At 43.0% G+C, this 27,245-nt stretch overlaps 1 protein-coding gene across 4 annotated transcripts in view; it reads left to right on the top strand.

Moving 5' to 3' along the window:
• SPTBN1 (spectrin beta, non-erythrocytic 1) overlaps window positions 1–27,245 on the top strand; it is a 198,414-nt gene that overhangs the window by 108,610 nt on the left and 62,559 nt on the right. For all 4 annotated transcript variants that reach the window (XM_036925942.2, XM_036925943.2, XM_036925944.2 and 1 more), the window contains one exon: window positions 22,565–22,716. In XM_036925942.2, the coding sequence (XP_036781837.1) occupies window positions 22,565–22,716 (152 nt within the window). The remainder of the gene's footprint in view (window positions 1–22,564; window positions 22,717–27,245) is intronic.

The raw sequence follows: 27,245 nt of genomic DNA, 5'->3' as shown, positions 1-27,245 counted from the left end.
TGTGGTTTTCCTTCCTTGTGCTTCTGAGGTCAGCTCTTCTCCCCCTTGGTCAGAAATCCCATTGGTTGCTGATAATCTGCTGTGCTGGAGCCCCTCCAAGCACAAGCTCTGTGTTTAGGATGGGTCTCCCTTGCACCACCACTTGGTAAGCCGTGGTGCCAAAAGGGCCAGATCAGTGCAGTCTGGTTTGGAATTGGAGGTCACACTCTTTCCACCACATGGCTCATCAATGTCCCCTGATGACATGATAAAAAAGTTCAACCATAGCCTTCTTCCTCCTGCACTGAATGTGATGTTAAAGTTTTTGTGGGCTTTCCAGCGTGAGCCAGGTATGAACTGGGTGCCTTTGTGTATGTATGGTGGATCCTTTCAAAAGCCTAGTGAGGTAGGTGGTGTCATTTTTGCTCTGGGGATTGAGGAACCTGAGGACCTGAAAGGTGTAATGAGACTGCAAGGTCACTTAACCAGCAAGTGACAAAAATGGGTGACTCTGTGAAATAATACAGCAAGAGGGAGCCATTTTCATTTCTTTGAAATTAAAATACGTTTTTTTCTATACAGGTACAGGCAAATATCAGGGCATAGTGCACGTGTCTGTCGGCACATGGGTAAATTGTATTTATCTTAAATGTATTTTATATTTTATTTAAAACGTGTGTATTTAATTTTCTTACATGTTTGCCAAACGCACAGGTGTTTAAAAAAGTGTGACACTTAACCTAGCAATAGATGGAATACACAGGTTAAAACCGAAAGGCTCACCAATCTGGTTTACCAAATACAAATTTATGATAGAACTGTTTGCTATTTATGAGTAAATCCTTTCATTAAAAACAAGGCAATCTGCTACTTTGCTCATCATTGATGTTGCAAGGGGCATGCCATTGTGGGGGTGGATAAGCCATCTGCGTATCTTGTAGGACAGAGCTGACATCCACCTACATTCAGATACAGCGTTTGGTAAATGCAGTTAGGACATTTGGGGTTGGGGGAAAGATGTTGAGCCATATAGTAGCTTAAGTTCTGGTGATAGTGAGCCTTGGTGTATCAGGATCTCTTTGAACATAGCTGTAGACATGGATGTAGGTAGACCCACTGCTCTTACTGTGAGGGCTATGGATTTTGAGTTAAGAGATGAAATAGCTGCATCCAAACATCTCTTGTGATGCAATGATGTAGTGGCTCAGTGGCAGCCAGACTATGTAGTGACTCAATTTCAAAGTGTCAGGGACTCATTTGATCTCTCCACAAACCTCTGAACCAAAAGGAGAGAGAAAAGATGTTTACCTACATTTGAAAAGCTGAGTCCCAGCATGTCTCTGCTTAGGCAGTCGTGAAGACCTTGTCTTTTTTCCTTTCTCCTGAGATATTAGCCTGTAGCACAAAAGGAACTTGTTAGGGTAGGTGCTTAGGGCAGCTTCCAGAACCTGGTTCAGTTTAGGTTATGACAGTAGAGTCAGAGGGAGGCGGGGAGGTGATGGTCTGTTTCATTCCTGTTGTCACTGAGATCTGCCTCTTTTCTGCTGCTCCCTTGTCTTGATCAATGACTTAAAGCTGGAACATTAATGCGAGGTGTATGTAGGCCCAGGAAGATAGCTGTTTGCTGTGGTTGTTGTGACAATTTCTTTACTTTGGAGATAGAAGTGTGTCATCTAGAACTTGTCCTCAAAACTCAACTGCCAAAACCTGGAACCCAGTTGCCTCTAGTGTGCTCTAGTTGTTGCACCATTGCAAACTCACTCCTATCCAGCAAAGAATCAGTGCTAAGAAGGAAGGCAAGGTAGAATTTCAGAAACATACATTTATAAGCTCTAAGACTGCTGAAGGAGCCATTCAGTCCATCCACCTGTTCAATAGACAGTCAACAAGAGAGTGTCATGGTGAGCAAGTTACAAGGCTAAGCCCACTAGAAAGATGGGTGTGTAAGAGACAGCCTCAAATTACATTTCAAAAGGGAATACTAGATAGAAAGGGACTACTAGGCAGATGTTCTAAGACATGCAGATAACATCCCTTGGTTCTGAGATGAAAGAGAGAGACTTTTTTAGAGGAGTTGACATTTGAGCTGCAACTTTAAGTATGACCAGGATTAGGTGATGAAATGGTGGGTGCTTGGGAGCAGGGATGAGAAAGGACCAGAGGGAACCACAAAACCATGAGGCATGTTGGGGGACTGGCTAGTTATCTGCCTAGGATATGATGTATAGTTGGTCTTTCATTTCAAGTTCTTAGTGCTTATTATTATTAGGTGGGATTTTGGCCTCCTTTTTGTTAGCCACCATCCAGCTAATGTTGGCACTGGGACAGGGAATCAGGTGCTTAGCAGCTCATGTTGGTGAAATGACCTGCACACAAGTGACTTGCATCTCATTTCTCTCACCTGTTAGAGTTGTTTGAGATCATCATCTGATACAGATACAGATAAATGCAGGGAGGAGGTTACAACTAGTAGCACCAGTAACTATTGGTAACGTTCACCCAGTGGTCCTCCAAGGCTCTGATGGTAGATGTCCACTGCTCAAAAAAAGAAGTAAGTTATTTCTGATTTCTGTGTTCTCTGTGCTCACAGAATCAGTCCTGTCAGGAAACCAACAGGCTAACAGGAAAGAGAAAGTAATAGAAAAGGTATATCCTCATGCAGAGAGAGAAGGAAATTAGGTCCCTACCTAAACCACTAGCCCGGTGGCAGTGGTAATATTAATACAGCTAAAACATCTTGATACTTACCTTATGCAAGCACTGTTCTAAGTCCTTTGCATGTGTTGACTCATGCTCCTCATAGCATCCCTGTGAGGTAAAGATTTCCCAATTTCAGAGATGAGGAAACAGGTACAAAGGACACTTTGCCCAAGGACGCTTGCCTAGTGAGTGGTAGAGTTGGGGTTTCAAGCCAGGCAGTCTGCTTTTAGACTGTGAATCCTTAGCCATTTTGCTAAGCTGCCTCTCAAGATCATTTCTTGCATGATGATTGAGGCCTTATGCTTTTGTCGTTTTCAGACTAGTATCTGGTTAGGACCTGAACAACCTTGTTTTGGTGAAGGCAGTTGCTGAAAAGTGAGAGTCCTGATCGTGTGCCAACTGTAAAGGATTTGCTGAGACTTTCACTCTTAGTTGGTGGTTAGTAGTGAAGAGGGCTGCATGTAAAATGCATTGTAAAATTCAAGCCTTGCCTAAATTTGGAAGACTTTATTCCCTTTTCTTTGGTAATTTGCTTTGGTGATTCTGACAGAGCAAGAGGGACCAGTGACGATGCAGACTCCATGTTTTTTCCGTTCTAGTGGTACTGAGTTTTTGTTGTTCAGGTATTTTGGTTTGGTAGCTGTGTTTCTGGTTTTGGTTTTGCCCAGAATTTTGCCAGTGTGCAAAATTATTCGTGAAGGCAGTCAGAGAACCTGGAATGAAGGGTACTAGTTCTGGAGTCGAATCTTGGGCTTCAAAGTATGGTGCTCATTCCTGAGGCACATGCTCCCCAGAAGGTAACCCTGGAACAATATTTAGTGGTGATGGCATTACCTAGGAGCATGGAGTTGGGCCCAAACCCACACATTTTAAGTTCAGATTCTTGGAGGTTGCTGATTTTTCTTGACTTTAAACATTTTCAGCTGCTGGAGCATTTGTTGGTCTATTTAGGCTGCTGCCTTTTGTTCTGTGATGTCCATGTGTGAATAAAGTAGATAATCCCTATTTCTAGCTCAACTGCTGCCACCAAGTGCAAGTGAAGACTTCCAGCTGCTCTTCACATTTTGTTTTCAGGTCACTTTTTGAGTTTCCCCATAGCAGATATGAAAATTGTTTTTAAGTGGGGCACCAGTTCATCCTTACTCGTTATACCCTAAAACCACAAACTTGGTTTTGTTTGCCATCCATTGTGTTGCAGATTTGGCATAAAAGAAGCAAGTGATTCATGTTTATTGTTTATACCCCACCCAGTTCTAGAAATGGTTTGATTTGGCTTAGGCAAGTGTCTCCTGGTGATCATTTATTTGTGTGTGTGATGATGATTCTGCTGCGTGGAGAGTCTTGTGATCACTAGACTCACAGGATTGCTAGGTTGGTGAATGCGGGGTTTGTTCTTTTCTTTAGCCCCTCATTCCAGAAAAAAATGTGAATATTTTTCTTAGGAAAGCCTGACATTGCTAGACCAAAAGGTGCCATGTCATTGCGGCTCTATGTCTGTTTTTTCAAAGAAATTTTCTTCTAAGGGTGCTGTAGAAAACCCTTAAATATGAGTTGTGTGTACTGTAAATGCCCATTTTTATCTCTTTTGAGAATAAAGCTTATTTTATGGGCTTATGTAGTTGAAGTGATCTCTTTTTACCTTTTCTTTGAGATACAGTGGACTTAAAGTGTTGGAGCTAGGGCAAGCACGTAGTCAGAATTAATTATTAAGTTTCCATTCAACATGTAATACCCCCCACGTGTATGCCACCTAAAGAGAGAGACTACAGTACTAGATCATCAGTTAGTTTTCTTGAGATTGATACTGTGGAAATGACAGCCTTTGTGTGACCATTATATGGGTAAACCATGTATCACAAACCAAACGTTTCTGAAAACAAACTCCCGATCTTTCACATTTACATGTAGGGACCATAGCCCCTCGTGAAGGTTGCATTTCTTTATAGTAGAAACTGCCTAGGAGGAAGGAAAATCTCCAGCTCTCTTAATACCAAAGCTGTGGACAGACTAGATCCTTACTCAGCTGGAGCACGTGGCTGAAGGTCAGGCGTATCAAGGGCGCTGAGTGCTGCTGTTTGGTCCTGCTTTTGAACTGGGGAGCTGAATCTGCTGTGTGGAATTCTGAAAAGCACGTTTGTGAGTCCTGTGAATTCCTGACTGTTGGCCTTTGGTTTAGGTTTAATGTGTTAGAGAATCGATGAGAGTAGGAACCGGTTCTGGCCATTGCGTTAGACTAACATGAGTATTGTCATGTCTTGCAGAAAGCACAATGACAGATTCTAAAACTGTAACAGTAAATAGCAGTTAACCATATTTACTTTGGAAATAGTCTATAAATCCATATAAATCTTAAAAGTCTCTATGCTGACCTTGAATGAGTTTATTTTCTCTCTTCCTGGACTAAAAGCTGCTGAACGAGAACTGCTGTCTGGTGTTGTTTGAACAAACGTGTGTGACCTTCATGTAAATAATTAACGGGAATATTTTCGTATGTGTTAAAACCATATATGAAAGGTTTCTTTCTGGTTTTGACAGCCTCTGGCCCCTGGGGGGATGCTAGCCCTGAAAAAATCCAAGCTTCCAAGTGGTCAGGTGGAACCCTGGAATGCCCTCCTCCTAACAGTGATAGCTGCAAGGCTGTTTTTCTCCAAAGTAAAAAGCCCATGTGAAGGTTACTCTGAGGTGGCTTTATTGTTACCTAAGGAGAAGGTGTTCCTTGCTGGTGTGCCCAGTGGTGGAGGGTAAAGGTAGAACTGTGTGTGGAACTAAAAAACGCTTGCAACTTTTAGGAAACCAGCCACATTAGAGGCTTTTCTGGACTCACTTTGGCAGGGCACCTTTCATTTTTACTGCCGATACTGGGTCTTAACAGCCTGTTTCTTGAATACATAAAGGGCGGTTTCATCCACATTAGTAGGAAAGCAGTTTGAAGCACAGGCCTTGTGAATTGGTAGGATGAATAGTACTACCATCATCTGCTTATTTGTGTGTGTGGCAGGGAATGGGGGGTGGTTATGTTCCCAGTATATTCAGATTCTCTCTCTTTCAACAAGAGTCTTCCTTCCCATATTGTTTCTTGCCAGAATGAGAAATTTACTGCCAGTAACTAGTTATTTCTGAAAGGATTTGGGTTCCTACTGTGCACTTCAAAAAGTACCAGGTGTAGAGGTAGCTGAAATGAAATGCACATACTTAATGATAATACAAGCCCTGGATGGAAAGCAGAAGAGTTGTGTATCGTCATTAGGTGCTCCTCCTCTTGATTAATGACCTGGTTAATATTGTTAGTACTAGGGAGGCAAGGATGCTCAGCATTGAGAATTCCCAAACAGGTCTCCAGTGAGACACAAGGTGGTGCCTGTCCGCCTGCCCCGGGCATGGGCATCCCTTGGTGTTGACAGACTTGGTCGTTGCTCCCAGGGCATCACGGCTGGCTCTGGGCTCCCACTGCCTCTGGGTTTCCGTGGTGAGTCCGCCTGTGTTCCGCAGGCCCAGAATTCACATTTGTGTGTTTGTTAGCCCTGGGACCACTTTTGGGACTTCTAGGGATATTCCTGGGGGTATGGCCCCACACCTTTTTTTTTTTTTATTCATTAAGGTATCACTAATATACACTCTTATGAAGGTTTCACATGAAAAACGTGGTTACTACATTCACGCATATTATCAAGTTCCCCCGTACCCCATTGAAGTCACTGTCCATCAGTGTAATAAGATGCCACAGAGTCACTACTTGTTTTCTCTGTGCTACAGTCTTCCCTGTGACCCACCTCATGCCCTGTGTGCTAATCATAATACCCCTCAATCCCCTTCTCCCTCCCTCCCCACCCGCCCTTCCACACCCCTCCTCTTTGGTAACCTCTAGTCCCTTCTTGGAGTCTGTCAGTCTGCTGCTGTTTTGTTCCTTCAGTTTTGCTTGGTTGTTACACTCCACAAATGAGGGAAATCATTTGGCGCTTGTCTTTCTCCGCCTGGCTTATTTCACTGAGCATAATACACTCCTGCTCCACTATGCCCCCACACTTTAAAAAGAAAAAATGTCCAAGGGCTGATCTCACAACAGGAGTAAAACCTTTTTCCCCTTGTCATTACCGCTTCCTCCTTACTAATTAGCCAGCTGCTGCAGGTCTCATTAAACTTCATTAATCCTGAGCATCTGTCTATAGGAACAGCCCCAAGATAAAAAGAGGATACTCAGCTGAATACTTTTGTTGCTGCTGCTAATTACCCTAAGCTATACTTTTTATTAATTAGTTGCTCTGCTCACTTCCATATCTGAGTGAGAACTTTCCCCAATGCCAGACAGCAGGCATTTAACTGTCCCCTGGCTGCAGCTGTGGTTTGCTGCATGGCATATTTGTAATTACCAGGGCCAAGAATAGTGTCGCTCTGGAAACTGAGGTAAAGGAAAAACACACCTGGAAGTCTGATTCAGTGTGTGTTTGTAACCTTGACTTGTTCAAAGTCTTCATTCCATTTTGATGCTTTTTAAAAAACAGATGCAATCTTAAATTATCTGTTTTTTAAAATATATAATGGCAAGACAATTATAAAGCTAGTTTTTTTGATTTACTGGTTCCACAATCTAAGGAGGATTTTAATGAGGGTTGGGGTGAGAGAGTAATGGATGTTTCTATGCTGTGGTTAGAAGTTAACATTTATAAAGGAAAGTACTGATCTTAGGTTTGGATTGGCGGAGACAGATAGTAAGGACTGCTTAATGGTGTACAGTGAATTATACTCCTCCCAGGTGTCAGGGAGGAGCACATTTCCCTTAATGGGACTTGAAAAGAGATCCTGATGGAATTGAAAGAAAAATTGAAAATATGGAAAATTCTGAAAAGGGCTACTGATTGAACTATAAATAAAACTGGTGTTAGAATTGTTAGGAATTAAGATTACAGGATACCTTCAAAGATATAGTTCCATCTGCTCCCTTTAGGTGGGGAAAAAACTTAATTCAGCATTCAGGTTTGAATCCTATTTCATCTCAGGTGCAGTGTAAGGTCCTTGCTAGCATAGATCCTGTTTCGAGCAGTGGGGGCTGGGGAGGCAGCCCTTGGTTCACACTCCTGGGATTGTGCTTACTTTGTGACTCTGTGTGGATAAAATGAGAGTTCCTGTGGCCAGGATTCTCACATGGCCATGGTTGACTAGCTCACTACACATCTGTGGGCAATACATGGCTGTTGACTCTATAAAAAGCTCCGGAGGCCCAGTGCTCTGCTCACGACATGGTGGCAGGGCTAAAAGGCTGCAGGAGAGCAGAGCAGAGGCTGGAGTGGTAGCAGCTCCAAGGACAGGTCCAGAGGACAGCTGTGCCGGATGACTGTGCCGAGAGGCCTGGAGGACAGCTGTGTAGGACGACTGTGCAGAGAGGCCCAGAGAATGGCTGTGCAGGACGGCTGTGCGGACAGAGGGGTTCAGAGGACAGCTGTGAGGACAGAGGGGCCCAGAGGCAGAGACCGGCTTGCTGCATGCAGACTCACTCTGAGTGAACGGGATTTTAGTGACTCACCTGCCACTGTGAGAATAAAGTTGGGTATAACCCTTTCACCCCAAGAACGTTTTGCTGTCATTTTCTTTGGTCACACTGAATCCATAGCGAACTTGCCGGGGGCTGAAACCCATTGGCAAGACACTCTGGCAAGTCACTGAACCTCTCTGAGCCTTAGTTTGCTCTTATGCAAAGTATGTTTGGTAAGAGTATCTACTTCACAGGCATTTGTGAGACTTAAATGAGTTTTACTGAAGTGCTTAGAATAGGGCCTGGCTCTTACAGTATGTGCTCAATAAACCCTAAATATTGGGTTTGGATATAGAAGATAACAGTTAATTCCTTCATCATTTAGGATCATGTCTGTGGAGCTTCCTATTTGTGTAGCTGAGGCACTCACTGGTTGATCAGCCCCTATGGGCTCTGATCTCATCTCTGCAGCTGACTGGTGATGTCATATGGACCCAAACTTCAATTGTGAAGCTTTGACCCCTTGACTCACCTCTGCTCAATTGATCCCACAGTGCCTTTTTCCTTCCTCTCCTTTGCCACCTAGTATGTGACGTATAATTAACTGTTGATGAGGCTGGTTTGTTACTAAACTGTAAACTCCTCCAGCATCTGTTCTTATTTCTCATTGCTTAGGTCAGCAGCTTACAAACACTTTTTCAAAATGAAATTTGTTTTTTCTTACAGGTGAAATCTGAGGTGGAGCCCCAGTAAATAAATGGTATAAAGTGAGGGTTTTTCTTACAAAGTTCCAGGTGAGAAGGTACTTGGAAGCATGACTTCTGAGAATCTGTTGTGAAAATTACTACCCTAACATCCAGTAGACCTCAGTTCAGTGTTTATTCAGTGAATGTCATTTATTTTTGGATTAATATCCTCAGTTGCCTATCAAAAAGAAATATTAATATCAGTTTGCCTTAGTTCATTTATAAATATTGTATAAAGTTAAAATACTAATTTAGTATTCTCCAGAAGAAAGACTTGAAAATCCAAGGTGGCATTTTATATTAGAGAACTCAGTGAAGACTGCATTTCACATGTGACCTGTGGGTCCCTGGGAGAACTTGTTTTCCTCCAGTGAGTGCCCTTTTTATTCTTACTCATCAGTTTCAGACCACTGGCAACCCTCAGTTCTCTTATCAAATGAAAATGAATCTTAAGCTTTCTCCTCAAATGGAAATGCCCTTTATATATTTCAAAAATGATATGTGCTCACTTTAAAAAAAAACACAAACAGTACAGAAATATGGAAGCAGAAATGCCTCCTGTCTCTGGTTCTATTCCTTTGAGATAATTACAGTAATAGTTTGGGAGGTATCCTTCCATACCTTTTTATGTAGTTAGTTGCATTTAGGTATGTATATGTGTATTCATAGAATCATAATAAATACATACATTGTTCTGTAAGTGGTTCTTCATCCATGGCCATCTTCTTAAGCCTGTCTATTTGCAGATCTCCCTTATATTTTTTAATACACACATACTTATTCTTTTATACGATTACATATTTTTATTGATTAACCAGTTACATATTACATTAACCTTTTCTCTTGTTGCTATTCATTTTTTATGATTTTTAAAATATGCAGTCCACATACTATACATCTTAGTTCGCACAAGTATTTCTAAGAAAGTAAATAGGTATGATTAGTATATAGAGGAAATGCATTATTTTTTAATTTAGATATTGCCCACTTACCCTCCTGCCAACCACATACTAGTGTGCCATTTCTCCATGTCTTCAGTAAGTGAAAGGATTTGATTTTCAAGTCGAAGGAAAAGAGTGAGTTTATTTTTGCCTACTCTCTCACCTAGCCTGAAAGTGGAACTTCTGCTCTTTGCCGCCCCAGCGGAACATCTTTGGGCCTCCAGGCCTTCCCACCCAGTTCCAAGATTATTAGTTTTATAGAGACTGTTGAGAAATAGCCATGTCCTTCATTAAGCAATAAAATGTCCCTGAAGAACAAGTCAGCATAGCAGTAGCTTCCCAGGCCATGTCTAGGGAACTAGCATACTTATCTTGTGACAAGATTCTGTCACAGGAACCCACAAGAACTCTCCTAGCGCCCACAAACTGGCAAAACTATAACCAGGACCCCACACCTGTAAGCACCCGACTTCGTGGAGTGGGAAACAAAGCCTTGCTGACAGGGATGGGAGGGGAAAGGGCGGGGCTTGCATGTGGGTGTGCGTTCTGGGATGTTATAAAGATGTGCGTTCTGTTTTGTGGGGAGAGATTTTGCATTTAGGTTAAGCAACACTGTGCAACAGGTTTGTTTCCAAAACAAATAAAACAACAGAAAAACTGATCTCCCTGTTTATGTTATGCCCTGCCCTCATTTTGTTGCTTTTTTCACTTGAAAAAACTAATTAGGGTAGATGACTAGTTGTAAACTAAGAAGATGCAGTATAATCTGGGTCACACCTTGTGCATTATCTTGTATAAAACTGTGCTTGTAAGCTTTGATTAGTGTTCTTAGTAATGAAAAATACGTTTTGATTTAAAAAGTAACCTAGCATAAACTCTTTAAGTGTCCTGCCTTCCGTGGATTAGTGTAGGGAGGAGGGATCCTTTGGTGCCCTCTAAGCCTGTTGATAAGGTTAACATAGGGGTTGAATCTGAGATCATTTCCTCCTCCAGTTTTTTTGTCCTTGTTTATTAATGTACTTTGTGTACTTATAGGTAATATACATTTTGTATATACATGATCTGCTCGTCTAAAGTCTGTACTATTTGGCTTTGTAAGAAGTCTTGTGTAACCACTTATCCTCTGTGTGGTGTTGAAGAAAGCCACAAAGGAAGTTAGCAGAAGTGTTTTTCAGTATTTGACCTTGTGAGGGATAACTTTCTCTTTTTTTTTCATTTTAAAATACCTTAAAAATAACTAAATGGCTGTTGAGTTTGGGTATCAGTTATCTAGTGTGAATTCTCAAGGAGAGAACTCAGTATCTTAAAGTGCCCTTCATAATAGTCACTCAATAAGTGGTTGTTCATTGGCCAATACAATGACCCAAGATGAAAAAATGACAGGGGCTTGTAGGGCTGAGTGTTGGGTGCTAGTGTGTGTAACGTCTGCTGTTTCGTATGAAATGATTTTTCAGGCAATGAAATAGTTGGCTGAGTTAACATAATCAAGGATTGGTTCAGAGCTTATCATTCAGCAAATTACTTCCTGGGTGAAGAACACTCAGTGAGAAGTGAAATTTTGGTTTGATGCTCTGGAATATCACTTAGAAAGTAGTGCTGAGCACAAAAGTTTTTTAATTCAGTCCAGATAGCAGTTTATCTTTTTTTAAAATTAAGGTATCATTGATAACACAAATCTTATTAAGGTTTCACATGAAAAACATTGTGGTTACAGCATTCACCCATATTCTCAAGTCCCCCCACACATACCCCATTGCAGTCACTGTCTGTCAGCATAGTAAGATGCTGTAGAGTCATTACTTGTCTTCTTCGTGCTGTACCGCCTTCCCCGTGACCCCCTATATTATGTGTACTAATCATAATATCCCTTAATCCCCTTCTCCCTCCCTCCCCACCTGTCCTCCCCAACCCCTTCCCTTTGGTAACCACTAGTCCCTTTTTGGAATCTGTGAGTCTGCTGCTGTTTTGTTCCTTCAGTTTTAGCAGTTTATCTGTTAAACACTATGTATTTTGTTTTTTAATTTTATTGCAACCGCTAGTTATTTCTGAATTCCAAGTGTAGTTTGGATACCTTCTCCCCAAACACACATGAAAGGTTGGGCTTATTTGCATGTACATTTATAATTAGGGAGTTTGGTATTGCAGTTGCGACAGTATTTATTTGATTAATTCATCTGCCGTTTCATCCCTGATGGTTTCTGCAGTGGATGATGGTCCTTGGCCGAAAGGGATTTAGGTGACTACTTTATAATGCTCTTTAGGACAGTATTTAAATTCTTTCGTGCTTACATTTATTTATTTTTAAATACAGTTTCTCTTCTCATTAATTGGAATTTGTCCTAATTCTGTAGTTACAAGTTATAGCTTGGCATCGCTGTGGTTTTCTTTGTTAACAAAATAGTAATCCTTTGCAGGTCAAATTTATACATACAACCATATTTGGAGAATTTCCATGAGAGCTTACCTTAGATGGGCACTTCCACAAGTAATTCATTCAGGGAATGATTATTTTAGTAAATGCTCTACCATCCTTGAAAGCTCTGTGGCTTTGTGGTGACTTTAGGTCTTTTCTCCCTTCTTGTCTGCATGTTTCTCTGTTTTAAAAAAGAATCTCTTGAATCTTAGCCTTTTGGATTCAGTGAATTCGAGTTAACTTGGATATCCTGAGACGTCCTCATTAAACCGGAGAGCTGTCAGAAACTGTCCCAAGTGGCTGGAAGTGGTGCTCTTGGCCTATTGGCAGCACCAACCTCTCTATAAACACATTAAGGTAGAGTAGTATTCTCTTGTATCTTGAGTGTCTGACAATACTGTGACTCTACTATGTGAAAGACAGTTCTCTTTTCCTCTCTGCACTGTTAACCCTAAAACTGGAGAAGATAGAAAATCATAAGCAAGGGCCAGGGCTCACACTACTTGATTTTTTTAATGTACTGGCTTAGACCACCTCCATGGTTCGCAAAGCAGTATGGCCACATTGCATGAAAAGCAGGAGCATAAGGGAATTCAAATCCTCTTACCACCTCCGTGTAATCCCAAGGCTCCTGTAAGAAAGACCTACCTTTAGCCCTTGAAAATGAAGTGCAGGAGTTTGTCTTTAGCAGTGAATCTGTGCTCCACATACCTTAGCATGGTTAAGAAGATGATATTTACTGCTTTTTTATTTGTTGCTTAGAACAGGTAATGCAACACAACTACACTCACCCCATATTGCAGTTAAATTACCTACATAAAGTCTTGTCTTTGGTGTTACAGTTGTTGCCCTGTAAAAAATTCTTCTCTAGTCTGTATTAGTATCAGTATTCTGCCATGTAAGTGAATAATTTTAAGCATGTGGTATCTGTTCCATTGCAAGTTTTTTTCCATCTTTTGAGGATATTAAAAGTTACCCTCAGTCCATCTTGTACTTATTATTTTTTAGTCTCCTTCCAGGGAGGACTGGGGGAGGAGAAGTAATGTATCCATCCGAGTAAGAACAGAAGACATGTAGAGAGGGGGTGAGAAGTTTGGGAAGTCTGGCCTCAAGCCTCCAGGATCTGTTGAACATGAAGGTGTGGACTTGAGTTCCAGCTTGTGTGCTCACCGTGCTGTGTCTATTGACAGCTGAGGTAGCACTGTTAATCCTATTGTGTCAGGGTAACTGGAAAAATATCCCTCAGCTGGGGAGGCTCAGAGTTCACGCCCTGCCCAACCTGGCACAGGGGCAGAGGCCTAGTAATAGAACTTAAAAAAAAAAAAAAAAAAAATTAAAACGTGGCTTCTGCACAGCAACCTGTCTACATGTTTAATAGTAAAATTGTAAATGGACCCGATTGTGGTACCTTGTTCATAACAGGCATTCAGTGCATATTTGCTAATCTGACTTTGATTTGAAAGTAGAAGCTAACAAAGGGAACATGGGACCAATGATATTATAAAAATCTTTCAAACCATTAATTGACAAAACTTTTCTGTAAAGAGCCAGATAGTACTATGTTAGGCTCTACAGGCTGTGTAAGGTCTCTGTCATATTTCCTTATCCTCCTCCGATGCCTCCCCTGGAGTCCCCCAAAATATGAAAAACTAGTCTAGCTTCCAGGCTATACAGAAACAGGTTGGAGGCCCAGGTTTGCTGACACCCATTTTGAATGTATGTTTTTGGCCACTAACACACTGATTTGAGGCAAGTGGCTATAGTGTTTCCTGTTTTGTGTGAGTGGGGGCTTCGGGATCTGGGCTCAGCTAGATGAGGGATCTAATTCTTGGTGTGCCTTTGCTAGCCATACACCCTTAGGCCGATCACTGAACATTCTCTGTGCCTCATGTAGTCAGTGGCTTGTAAGAAACAAGGTAAAGTGAATCCTGACACCGCAGCTGCCAGGGCATTAGAGCAGAGTAGGACCGACTTCATCCTTGTCCTTCCTCCTACCACTTCTTGCCAGCTGCAGTTGCAGGCTGTTTCCTCCTAGACTGTTGCATAGAGATGGAGAGTAGCAGATTATTAACAGGCTTATAATATGGCTTCCTGTATATGAAGACAGTTTTGAAATGTGCCACCCGTAATATTTCTTCATGACGTCCCATTTCTTCTTTTTTTAAGGCACTTACCTCTCCCTCCTGGTTTTGGCATTTTGCACTGCTTAATTTATCCTTGTTCTCAGTCTTGCTGTCATCTTATAAAAGAGTCAGTGGTGTTACTCTGCCCTTTGCCTGCAGAGTTGGCCCTCCAGCATAACCACAGCCACCTCCATGGTCTTGACTTTTTGTGGATTATGACTTTAAGGAGCTCACTTTGAGGCAATGAGCGTGAGGAAATGGCGGCAGGGAGGCAGGACCCCTGGAAGTGGCCTGCTTCTCAGTTCATCATCATAGGGTTCTCTACAGTACCTTGGTTTCCACATCAACAAAATTGGTACTGGGCTACTTAGAAGAAAGACCCTCTGTGAGCTGCAAGCAGGGCTGGCCCGCTGATGTAAACCGTAGGTGCAAGGGTATATAGAGTTCATAGTTCTCTAGTCTGTGTATCAGACTGTTAGGTATCAGCAGAGAACTGCATACTTGCTACACACAACATTTAGAACAGATGTTCTACGTGTGTTTTGTCCGTGAAGTGGGTTAAACTGTTAGGAAAAATATTTTAACTCAAGTTCTATTTATATACAAATCAGCAAACATGAAAAAACCTAAATGAAAGGCTCCCCAGACTAATCCATCACAGGGAGGCCTTCAGTTAAAAGATTAGTTTCCTTCCTTTTGCTGCCTTAAGATAACAGTTTGATTCTCTATTATCAATACAGCCAGTTGCCTGTTTCCGGTTTCCTGCTCTGTATATTTTGCATGTTGCCCATGGGAAATGATTTATTTATTTTTTCAAGCTAAGGCACATATGGGGACTCCACCCTATTGTGCTCTTTTATTTGGAATTTGGATTCTTTTTTTTTTTTAACAACTCAAGAATTGAGCTTTAATGAATAAATTGCTAAAATTAGTACAAATATGTTGTAACTGTTAGCCTGTTGGGTCATGTTAAAATCATGTTATATTATAAATACACCCTTATGTATTTTGCAGCTTCACTCTGCTGTACAGGTATGTGGTGGCAATTGCCCCAAAACCAAAGAAAACAAAACAAAAAGACAAAATTTTGTCAAACGTTTTAGGTTAGTTTTGGACTCCTTCTAATCTTAAAGACAGTACCACAAAACTGCATTTTTATCATTTATTAGACATTGAGAAACTATTGTAAGAAACAATTTAGCTGTGAAGGATTTTTGGTACCATACCATAACATTTAGCTACTTAGGACCTGTTCATGTCATTTGGTATTTCTTTCCTGAAGAGTCAGTGGGACCACCAGCTGTAGCAGGGTTTATCAAGAGCCTGTTGGGCACTGGAGGTTTGGTGGTGGTTAACAAATGTTGATTTTGTACCCATTCTGCCAGGCAGTATGTTAAGGCTCCAAACAGATGTAGAATTTGGTCCTTGCCCTGGAGGCGGTTAAGGCTAGTTGAAAAGTTAGGACACAGGATACATAGTAAAAAGATAAGAGACCACATCCCAGCAAATTAAGGCCTGTTGTAAAAGCTAATCTTAGCCTGGGTCTTAAAGGAAGGATAAGAGAAGGTGCCTTCGAGGTTAGGAGAATGGTGTCAACAAAGGTGGGAAAAAAGAATGTGCAAGGTGAGAGTTTGGAACATGATGAAGGAAACCTGCTGGGTTGGAATACAAAAATGGTGTGTCAGGAATGATCCCAGAGGAAGCCTGTGCCATAGGAGAGGCTGCTTGGGACCCTAGAATGCCAGGCTTAGAGATGTGGACTGTCTTCAGATGCCTGGGCGCCATGCAGGTTTTGGTACAGTGCTATATCTTTGAAAAACCACTGTTAGGGTAAGCTGACTGTGGCAGTGATGTTTCCGATGAGTAGGAATGGGAAAGGCACACTGCAGGGGACCTGAATGATCAGGGGAGGGTGGGGCCTGAAACTATACTAATTGTAGTGAGCTTTTATCCAAACACCCAAAATACATCACTGAAATCATTCTTGTGGCAGCTGATCCTGTACTACTTTATAATATCTTTTGTTATTTTCTGACTTAATATTTTCTATTATGTTCTTTGTAAATATTGGAGCTTATTAATGCTCTCAGCTTCAAATTAATCCTCACTTTGCTAGCTGCACAGTGTCACTGACTGACAGACAGCCAGTCCTGCGGTGTGTTCATGGGGCGCTGCTTCATTGTCATGTTTTGGTTGGTTTCTTCTTAGCTTCCTTCCTTGTGGAACCCAAATCCACACCTAACTATGTGTCTATACAAAGAAAAATTTGCACATGATTGCCATCTCTTAAGATAGGCCATTATGTTAGCACAATTCAAGAAGATCCTGATAGAAAATATTCTTGGGTTATACCAGCAGGTTAAGACTATTTGAAAAGTAGAAGAAAGATTTGCCCTCTTCAGCGAGGTATAAAATCAGTCTTTGGGGAAAAAAATTAATGGCATCATTTATCAGTTCCTGTATCTGTATTTCCCATTTTCCATCCAGAAATGTTCCATGCCTTCAGGCCTGCCTTCAACTCTGGCTTCCATCCCTTTCCATAGCCAGATATATGGCATATGGTGAATATAGTTGTTTAGCACTCTTACAGAGGGTGTTGCAAAAAGATGCTGTATAATTATTTCCATAACACAATGGCCTTCTGTTCATCAAAGCTATTTCTATATCCTATAGCTTAATTCAGGCTAACAAGGCGTTCGTTTTTCCAGTTATAGCAGATTCTCCAGAGTAAGGTAATAATGGAGTATTGCAGCCTTTCAATGTTGATAATAGCCATTCTCTAACAAGAAAAGAAATCAGTTATAGGCTTCTAGAAGGGAATGATGGAGAGAATATTCACAGCCCTTTAGTTAGAATTAAGTATGTTCTCTGTTTTAAATATCTCAAACCTTTTTGGTGAGATGCCTTCTGAAAATTTCAAGTTATTTATCAAAAACAAAAGATGGTGAATCTAGATGCTTAAAGGAGAAGATGTAGCCATACATCCTGATCCCTCTTATACTGACTGAACAGTGGAAGGGACAGAGGACACCCAGGACAACTCCCAAGAACACCCAGCATATGTCAGTTCTGCCCCACTGGCAGGTGGTCCTGAGCAGTCCTTAATGTCACCAAGCCTTGGGCTTTGTGCCCCACTTCCCTGACAGAGTTGCTGTGCAGATCTCATGAGCTTTGAGAAAGTATAGATGCATGATGGCATTACTGTAGGCATGCCATCTTATAAAGTTCTGTTTTCAGGAAAGAGTACCATAATAGAATTTCACTTAAAATTCACTCCTTCCAGGGTCAGAAGCCATGGGAGATGTTGGCACTCACTCAAAGTTGGGTTTTCTGATCTGCTTTTCAATAGTTCTCATTTTCTACGTGGTTGGCTAATTCATCTCTGAGTATGAGGAGACGAAAGACTTGGTTGGATCTTCACACTTGGAATCACTTCTGGTTCCCAAGTTCTCAGGGTTCCAAGGATAATTGGTAGCATTTGTGCTTCTGGGAAACTTGTTTGGAGAACAGCTTTGATTCCCACTCTTGCATGGATTCACAGCCTGCCTCAGCAAGCTCCCTCCCACAGAGGCTGCTGGTTCTTCTTGCCCCTTCACTTGATGCCCTACTTTTCCTGTCTATGGACTGCTGGTACTGCAACTGCCTCAAGTCTGGGCTTGTATCAATAGGTACGCAGTGATGTCCAGGCTGCCAGGAGGTGGTAGTATCCTCAGGTACCATCTTGGGTTCCAGTCTGCCTACCACATTGTGACAGTCATTGCAAAGAGGGGTCTGTGAGGAATGTTTAAACCCAAAGGCCTTTAAGTGGAGGAGTGAGGAAACCTATTTATTCTCTGTAGTTTCAGAGGTGGACTGGACCTCAGTGGGCCACAGAAACAGATCTAGTCTTGATGGAGACACCGTCCAACAACTGGAGTTACCCAGTGATGGAGTAATCCTTTCACAAGATGAGAAGTTGGATTAGGATGGTGAGGTTATGGGTGATTCTGTGTCTTGTATCATTGAAACTCTTTTTTAGGGTTATGCTGGAGGCACTGTGATTGAGACCCAGGGCTTTGGAGCCAGCTAGCCTGAACAGTTACTAATTCTTCCTCATGGAGCAGGAGTTGCTACATGGATTGTAAAGCATGTAGATAGGTACCTGGGATGTAGTAAGTCCCAGTGAACGCTATTATTATAATAAAAAGAAAGTACAAGCTGGTTTCTTTCTGTCTGACTATTAACAATCTCCTGCCACAAACACACATAGTTTCTCCCTTTCTGGGATTTAAAAATAGCTGGCCCAGGTGCAGGAGAAGAGACCCTTTGCTTTTAAAAGAGTGGATTTAAATGACTTTTGAAGCCTTTTCCCATACCGACATTCTGTGATCCCTGGTACATTTCTCAGCTGGTTTGAATTGATGAGAGTGCTGTTTTGCAGAGGAAACAGAGACAGAACTAATTTCATGGGCAGTTACAACAAGCTGGGCACTTTGATGTACATTTTACCTCCTTTAATTTAGTGCTACAGTGGCCTTTAGGTGAGTCTCTATAAATAAATATTATGTGGGGGGGCAGGAGACAAACAGTGGAGAGAGACCCGGAACGGGGCTATGTAGGTGTCTGTTCCTGGGGGACACCACAAGTTCTGGGCAGGACTGGGTGGGAGCCTGCCCCAGTGTCGGGCTCAGACATGTCAGCTTCTGGGGAGGAGATGTAGGCATGATTTGGCTTGATTAATAGCGATACCAGGCCATGAAAAGGTAAAAGGAGAACATAAAACCACGTGGGGGCAGAAATCCCTACTGCCACATGGACACAGACCGGGCCCACCCCCGTGGTGCTCCTCACCTCTGCTGGCCTCTGCTGCTGCTCTGGTTGACAAGGGCACAGCAGGCCCATGGAATGAGTGGGCCTGAGGGCAGGAGACTTCTCCTGCCTTCAGGTGTTCCTCTTTGGTGAGTGCATTCTGAGACACTGAATGCCAAGTCTGTTTAGTAAGCCTACAGCGTCTCAACCAGGGTTTCTCAATCCAGGCACTACTGACGTTTGGGCTGGATTACTGTGTGGGCCCTATCCTGTGCGCTTGCATTTCTCATTATTCTGGCCTCCACCCACTGGGTGCCAGTAGCACCTACCCACCCCAGGCATGACAATCAAAAATATCTTTAGAGCTGGCTAGATGTCCTGTGGGGAGCAAAGTCACCCCCAGTTGAGAACCACTGGTCTAAATAACCAAAGCAATATGGAGTTGGTCATGCACTCTCCTTTCGTATCACCAGGTGTGCCTCAGACTCGTGGAACTGTGTGGGGCTTGCTTTCCTCCGCCACTCCCACTGCCTCCTCATGCAGCCCAAGCCCAGTGGCAGCAGCTCGGACCTGGAAACTCTCTTCCACTGTCTGTGCCAAGGGCCTCCTGTTCCTCCTCAGGCAGGCGTCTGCCTGGTCTGCCCCGGCCTTGCTGGGTCAGGAGTGCTGGGTGATGTCACTGTGCCTTCCCAGGAAGGCTGGGACAAAGGACGAGGCCCCGAGGACATGGAGCCTCATCCTCAAGTAGGCTGCTGGGTGGATTTTTTTCCTCCTTTTTTCCTTCTTCCGGTCTCAGAAATGTTTTAGTTCAGCAAGCGCTCCATTGTAAGACTACACGCTAAGCTGGCCAGGCTTTGTGTCTCTGCTGAGCCCGTTTCCTGCCCCTCTGTGTCATAAGGGTGTTGATTCTCGTCCAGTCCCTGGATGGAATCTTCCACGCCTTTTCCAGTATGGTGGTGTGAGCCTGAGGAACTTAGGTCCTATGTGATCTTTCTATCACGCTTATGCTACCTGGAGCCTGCTCATAAGCTGCGTGGGGAGAATAGAGAATCGGGGAGCAGGAGAAGGGGCAAGAAAGCAAGCTCTCATTCCCTTTATTTGATTTTTTTAAATGTTTCCTCTTCCTCCTGGAGCTTCGGAGGACAGCAGCAGCCCTGGGGGCGCTAGCACTCTTCACTCAGATTGTCAGGCTGTTCATTTCCGCCCAGTTCTCTCTGCTCCACCCGTGACCCCTCTGCTGGCCTCATGTTGGGGTGGAGGGTGGGGGTTGGGCACCAGCTCTGCAGGACAGGGTGCCCTTGTCAGGGGAGGATGGGGAGCAGTTACTGCCTCTTGAAGAGGTCCTTGGAATCTCCTTGTAAAGGCATCTGTTCATTTAGAACCTGAAAGAAGCAGGCTGTGTTTTGGTAATGTGAGATTCACCCAAAGGAGAGAAGGCTGGTTGAGAAAAACATTTTGTGCTTGTTTATTTAGAAATATTAATCCAGGCAGGTTTTTGTTTTGATCTTGTTGCCATGATAGGCTCGATGTGGGACTTTGAGCCCCAAACCCTTTAATAATACTCCAGGATACCCATCAAGAGCTTTCCTTATTAAAGACATTTCCAACTCCATTGTAGCACATAAAGATGTTATAATTTAGGAAAAAAAGCAGTTGACCCTAAATGTATCTGAACTGGGAGTTCTTTGCCAGCTGTGAAACATACCCAGGTGTAGCTTAATGTGTCTCTGTTCTGCTCTGGACCAGTTCTTTCAAATCAGCCAATCTTAGGCCAAAAAATAAAGCTCCCCACATCACTGTCATAGAGTTACCACCCATCATGATGATTGTGTGATTAATAATGCATATGAGCTTTCTTGTGTGACCTGTCACGGTGTTATTGGTACATCTCCTTTTTCAGCCTGCAGTGCGCCTCATGGCCTTTTTCTTACTTCCCCAATTCTGCCCTTTCCGACCCTTTGTCTAGTTTTTGTTGGCCTTTGTCCCTGAGGAGAGGCCTATTTTCCTCTGGGTGGTCTGTCCTTTCGGGAGAAGCTCGGCTGTGAGAGGAGCTGTTGGCCACAGCAGGTGGCCAGCTGTCTTGGCAGGTGCCCCAGCTGCCTCACCTACCAGTTTGGCAGGGGTAAAGGCTCATCCCCTGTTGCCTCTGCCTTGCTCCTTCCCTTTGGTGGGCTGGGTGGAGACCTCAGCAAGGCCTTCCAGGCAGACCTTCCCAGGATGCTCTGGCCAGCTGGGAGCTCAGTACCCCCAGGCCACCAGGTACATGCTCCATCAGCAAGTGTGGATTTTAGCGTCATCCAGTGGTGTTGAAATATGTAAAAAGTTGTTGGGGTCTGCTCTATTTGTGTAGAGTAATGTGATTGCACTGGAAGGTCTTGGATACTTTTTGTACAAATTAATGTTGCTAGAAATAGAAGTGGGACAAGTAACTGACAGAAGGGTAGCTCTGTAGAATACAGGGAGTATAAGTGGGCAGGTCCCGGGCCTTTTCTGTGGATCCTTGTTGAAGGTCTCGGGCAGCCTGCGTTTAGAACATTCTGCAAAGGTAAGAAGATTGGAAGCCTATTTGTATGGGATGTGAAGGGCCACTGCTGGGCAGATGTGTCTAGAACTTTATGCTTTCAGTTGGACAAAACTGAATCACTGAAGCTTGAAAAACTTGATGCTGTTGCCCGGGTGGCTTAGATGTGCATCTACCACCCTTCAGACCATAAACTAGCAGTTCCCTTTTCAATGAGTGATTGAAATTTGGAGATATTACTTGTCATACATCTTTTAGAATGTGACACTGAATCCAAATTCCCATTCGGATCTTTTTGTACTCTACCATGTTGCCTGCCATTTTTGCTGTTGTTCATAGGGCATGTGATTCAGCAGGTAGAAGGGTCATTGTAGATCACTCTCATGAGTGAGTTAATCTTATTAAGGTGTTACTTGATCCTTTGTTCATGAGGGAAGCAATTGTTTCCTGTCTCTTTGGCTTTTCTAACCCTAATCTTTCGGTATACAGTATCCTTCCCTCACAGTGGCCTTTTGGAGGAATGCTAGCGGTAACATACACATTAGAAACTTTACCAGTCAAATGTTAAACTATTGGGTAGGCCTGCAGAGGATCCTGCTGTGATAATCAACTGTATCCTGCTGCCTCTTCAGTAGAGAGGGGAGAAAATGAAATAAATAAGAACGAGGGATATTCTGCTGGTGGTCTTCTTAGGGGCTCAAATGTTCAAGGACTGTATGACTTCTGTGTTCCCAAAGAGTCTATCATGCTTAAGAGGAGCTAAGAGGAGGCCTCATTAGAGTTCAGTTTTGCTGTTCTTTTGTTGGGGTCTCGTAACCCTGCTGGCCCATAGCTACTGCTGCCTGTACCATGGTTGGTGGTAAAGTGAGCTCTGCTCTCCTTGCAGATGAGCGTGAAGCTGTGCAGAAGAAAACCTTCACTAAGTGGGTTAATTCCCACCTTGCCCGAGTGTCCTGCCGGATCACAGACCTATACACTGACCTTCGAGATGGACGGATGCTCATCAAGCTGCTGGAGGTCCTCTCTGGAGAGAGGCTGGTAAGTGGAAATGTTATTAAGTGTCTTGCACCATAAATGGGGGAAATGTTTTTGCAAAATCAGGTGTGACTTATCTTCTGAATTCTGCATTTAATGGTTGAGATTTTCAAGAAGGAGGGTCTTGAGAAATGAGATAAGCATGTTTAAGAAAGCTCCAGTGTAGCATTCTGAGTCTGGGTGGTGGTCTTGAAATGTAATAAAGTATCCTCATTCTGGTAATTTGTGAGGTTGCTGCCCTTGGTTAGAAAGATCTTGGCTGGTGTCCCCATTAAACAGGTCACGATGCTGGAAATTGAAGGGCCAGGCATGGGCGCTGGCTCCAAGATGAATCTGTATCCCACGAGATCATGGAATTTTTTTGAATTGTGTCTTATTGATTCTCTGGAAAATCTGAGCTGCCGTTATAAGGTGGCAAGAATTGAACTCCGTGGTCTCTGACATTTTTTCTTTCTTCCCTGCGTACTTTATTCTGGGGTTGGAGGGAGAGGCTGGTGTTTTGTCATCTCCTTGGAAACTTGGAGCTTCTGATGTATTCTCCATGCCTTTTCAGGCAGAGCAGTTGTCAACATACAGTGAGAAATTTATCCCCATTTTGTTTCCCAGAGCTACCAGGGCTGTTTCTGATGTGACTTTGTAATCCTTAAACCCAGGAAGCTTAAACCAGCCACTGTAACTGACCCAGCAGGTTTTGTCTGGCTTTGGTTTGCAAATGGATGCTGTCTTCTTCCAGAACTCACAAAGTTCCCATAGGGGGTGGTGGGACCTGGCCAGACACTGACGCCCAGGGATAGAGCCCCACATCTGTAGTGACATCACCAGGAAAATATGATGCTGGTGGTTGGCAGGGCTGCCAGAAAGCCTTATTTTTAACTTGGGCTCCACCCTGTAACTTGACAGCCTCACGGATTTGCGTGCTGACCGACCCACACACACCTCTGACCACAGGCAGGGGGCTAAGGTTGTATGCTGCCCTATTATTAGCCCACAGACAGAACTGTCTCTTTGAGCTTGGTAAAAACAAAAACAAGAGTCAGAGCTTTCTCTCTCCTTGCCCTGCTGTTGAAGAACAGGGTCTTCAAAAGCTAATGAAGATCACCCATCTTAGCTTTAGTGAGTTTTGTGCGTGCTCTTTGTTCGCAGAGCAGGCAGTTCTTGTTGCCTCTTTCTCTTTGAGAGTTTGAGGGTCAAGCTAGACAAACTAGATAAATACAGGAAGCTCCTACCCAAACTATGGTGGCTGACTTGAAGTGTTTGTAGGGTAAGAGTAGGGCCTGTTGGGTCCACATTAAGAGGGCAAAGGCCAGTCATTTATTGCATTTTGATTGTTTTGTTTTGAGGTGAGTTTTGTTTGAGAGCCTAGGCTAGGATTATTGTGATAATATACTTTTAAATGTAATTTTTGTGACCAGACCTTCCCCCACTACCTTTCAACCTTTTTTTTTTTCTCTTTATGTTTAACTTAGGATGATTGTTTATTGATTTTTTTTTTTTTGGAATGTTTTGAAAGTAGCTTTTAAAAAAATCACTAAGGGTCATGTGAACAAAAATTAATTTGAACATTAATTTTTCCAATTGAGTCCAGTCTTCCAGGCTGTAGGGAGTAAATTATTTACCTTTGAAGGTCCGTAATTCTTTTTTATAAGAAGATTGTGTTCTGGATAATGTCCACATAATAAATGAGATCAGGCCCATTGCCCTTCATTCTCAACAGGGTAACAAAAATATTAGTAGGGAGAATAAAGTAACCAATAAAACATAATTCTTAGTTATGTGTAGATGCCTCCCACTCCTCTCTTTATTTGCTACTAGCAGTATATTTTTTGCAGCAGCAGCCCAGAGACTTTGGGGAGTGGGGGTGAGGTAGAACATCAGATGGCTGCCATCTCCAGCATCTCAGGCAGTCGGTGCTGGAAATTGTGTTTAGCAATGACATACTACTTTTCAAAACCCCAAGTGCCTTGGTTTCTTTTATTATCCATTCCTCACAGCCAAACCTGATTATAGGTTGGGCAGTCTGATGAATCTTACTCCAAAAATAAGGATACCATAGATAAAGTTAGCTCAACCTCTGGTTCTTTTGGACAGAAGATTTTCAGTCTGTTTGGCCCTATGGTTTATTTGGTTCAGGGAACTTTCTGGAAGACACACAAACCTCTCTGCTGTTGTCTGCAGAGGCCGGTCTAACTCAAGTTAGAAATCCTGCTTGCAGGAGACACCTCTGTGAGGGCTTGCTGCAAAGGATCCTTGCATACTCAGATTCCAAAACTAATGAGGTGGTTAGAGCTTCCAGGCCTGAGTAAATGAATGTCCACAGCTAAGCGTGTACCATCAGATAACATTCAGTCAGCCCTGGGCTTTCTGCACCAGTGATCCAAACCCCGGGTAACTAAACATTTGTACTCCCATCTGCGGCTGGGATTTTAGCGCCAACACTTACCACCAGCTTGGCAGTAGGTAGCAGATAACTGTTTGAGGGACTAGAGTATCTAAATTTATTTGTATGTTCTTAGAGCCAGTTTACCCCTTTATATAGAAGAGGAAATTTTGTCTGACTTTTTTACTGAGTGAATTGAAGTTCAAAGACACCTCATCTTAATGATCCGAATAATCTCACCCTGACCTCACCCTGCATTTTGGCGCAATAAAATTTTAATTAAATTTGGGTAGGTTTTAGGCAGGCATGTGATTCTGATGTACTGGCAAATATCAGTGGGTGGAAATTCCCTTTTCTGGCCCTGGTTTGGGCAAGATCTATAACTGGAAGTGCCCCTCTCTTCGCCTTAGTTATGTCAGCTTAAGGAGCAGTGAAGAGACTGCTGCTGGATTAGGTGGGATTGTTTTGGTGACAGAGAAAAGCCATTCCTTTCCAATATTTTATTCTGAAATTAGTATGGACTCTTAATTAATTCTATGTAAAGGTCTCACTTTAAAATTCCCTAAAAAATATAGACCCACCGTTGACTTTAGCATCACCCCAAGCAGGTAAAAGCAAGGAGTACAGAGCCTGTGCTGTCACCTTGTCATCGGTCCCAGATCCTAGGGCAGGGTGAAGATGTGTTCCATGGCAACACTGACTTTTTCAGGGAGGGGACGTAATATTTTTAGGCCTGTATGTAGGTGGTGGAGTGGAGCCTACAGGTCATACATAACCCAGGTCTGAGGCTTGCCTTTGCCTGCCCTCTTGCTTCATGGGCCTCAGCAGTGAAGAATGGTTCTAAGAAGGACAGCCAGTGTTCTGCCTTGCTCCTGTCCGACTGAGCCCTCACCTCTGACAGAGAGGACAAGGTTTTCTGAACACTCCTGCCCTCCCCTGGGCACCCACCATTTCGAATAGCAGATAACACTGATTTTTTGCTTGCCTGCTGTTTGACTGATACTCTGTCTTCTTACTCGGTTAATCAGTCTCAGAAAAGAGAAAGCAAACAGAAAAGGATTTTTTTTTTTCTTTTGGTCACCATTAATTTCAGAACAGGCTGAGCTAGGTGGAAAAGATAGATTTACGATGAGATTTGTTAAGCCCTAAGTCGGCCATTGAACTGCTCTGAGTTTTACATAAAGCCTTTGTTAGAAGAACTATACTGATGTGTATTGTAGTTGGAAGGGGGTTTTACGGACTGGCCACAGAACCTACCTGTTGTTTGTAGTATCACTGTGTGGGAGTATTTGCTTTTGTTCCGAACAACCAGCTACAGAAGAATGCTACCGTTAAATTGCGGTCTGAATTGTGCAAATGTGAAAAGTGAATTAATAGCCGCAGTTCATATGATAAAGTACTGAGTGGATGGCCTAGTCCTAGAGTTCAGAAGGGAGAAGCCTTCTGCTGGATGGGGTGTCAAGAAACCCTAGTAAGTGGGCGGGGTTCCAGCTAGATCAAGGAGGAGAGGTGTAGGTAGGGATAGCCAGAGAATATATGGGTCCCGTGTCTGCTGTGAGGAAAGGTGAAGAAGAGTTTAGGGATGGGTGTTAGGAGGGAACTTGGTGTAGGGAAAGCATCCCTGCTAAATTAGAGCTCATTTTTGGAAGAAATGATGATGATAATTTCAGGATGTGTCACGTAGTTGTTCATCTTTACGCACATTATGTTAACTTAGTTCTCACAGTCTAATGAAGTGGGCAACTTAAGCTTTATAGAAGAAACAGGCAAAGTGAACAGGCTCTTGGCCGAAGCCAGTATCACTGGTAAGTAATACAACTTGGACTCCAGCCCACTCTCCTGCTTGTCCCCTTCTTTCCCACTGAACCTACTGAAGGAGATTATGCTCCTTGGAGTGGGCCCCAACCAGTGAGGAGACAGGCAGGAACCAGTAGAACCCAGTGTGTTGTTCCATGGTTAATTTTAATTGGGCAAGAATTGCCTATAATCTCCTTAAAGCTCAAAGTTTGATGTGTAGGAGGTGTTGGTTACTTAATGTGAAATAAAGTTAGCTATATAGCTGACTGTTGTATTGTTCTTAAAGTAAGCAACAAAGAAGGTTTTTCCAAATTGTTGCAGATTTCCATTTTAACTTCCAGTGTATTTTTGGAAAAAG

Source organism: Manis pentadactyla, chromosome 2, assembly GCF_030020395.1.
Source record: "Manis pentadactyla isolate mManPen7 chromosome 2, mManPen7.hap1, whole genome shotgun sequence".
Classification (NCBI taxonomy): Eukaryota; Metazoa; Chordata; class Mammalia; order Pholidota; family Manidae; genus Manis; species Manis pentadactyla.
The sequence above is the reverse complement of the archived record's forward strand: the minus strand, read 5'-3'. Positions and strand labels throughout refer to the sequence as shown.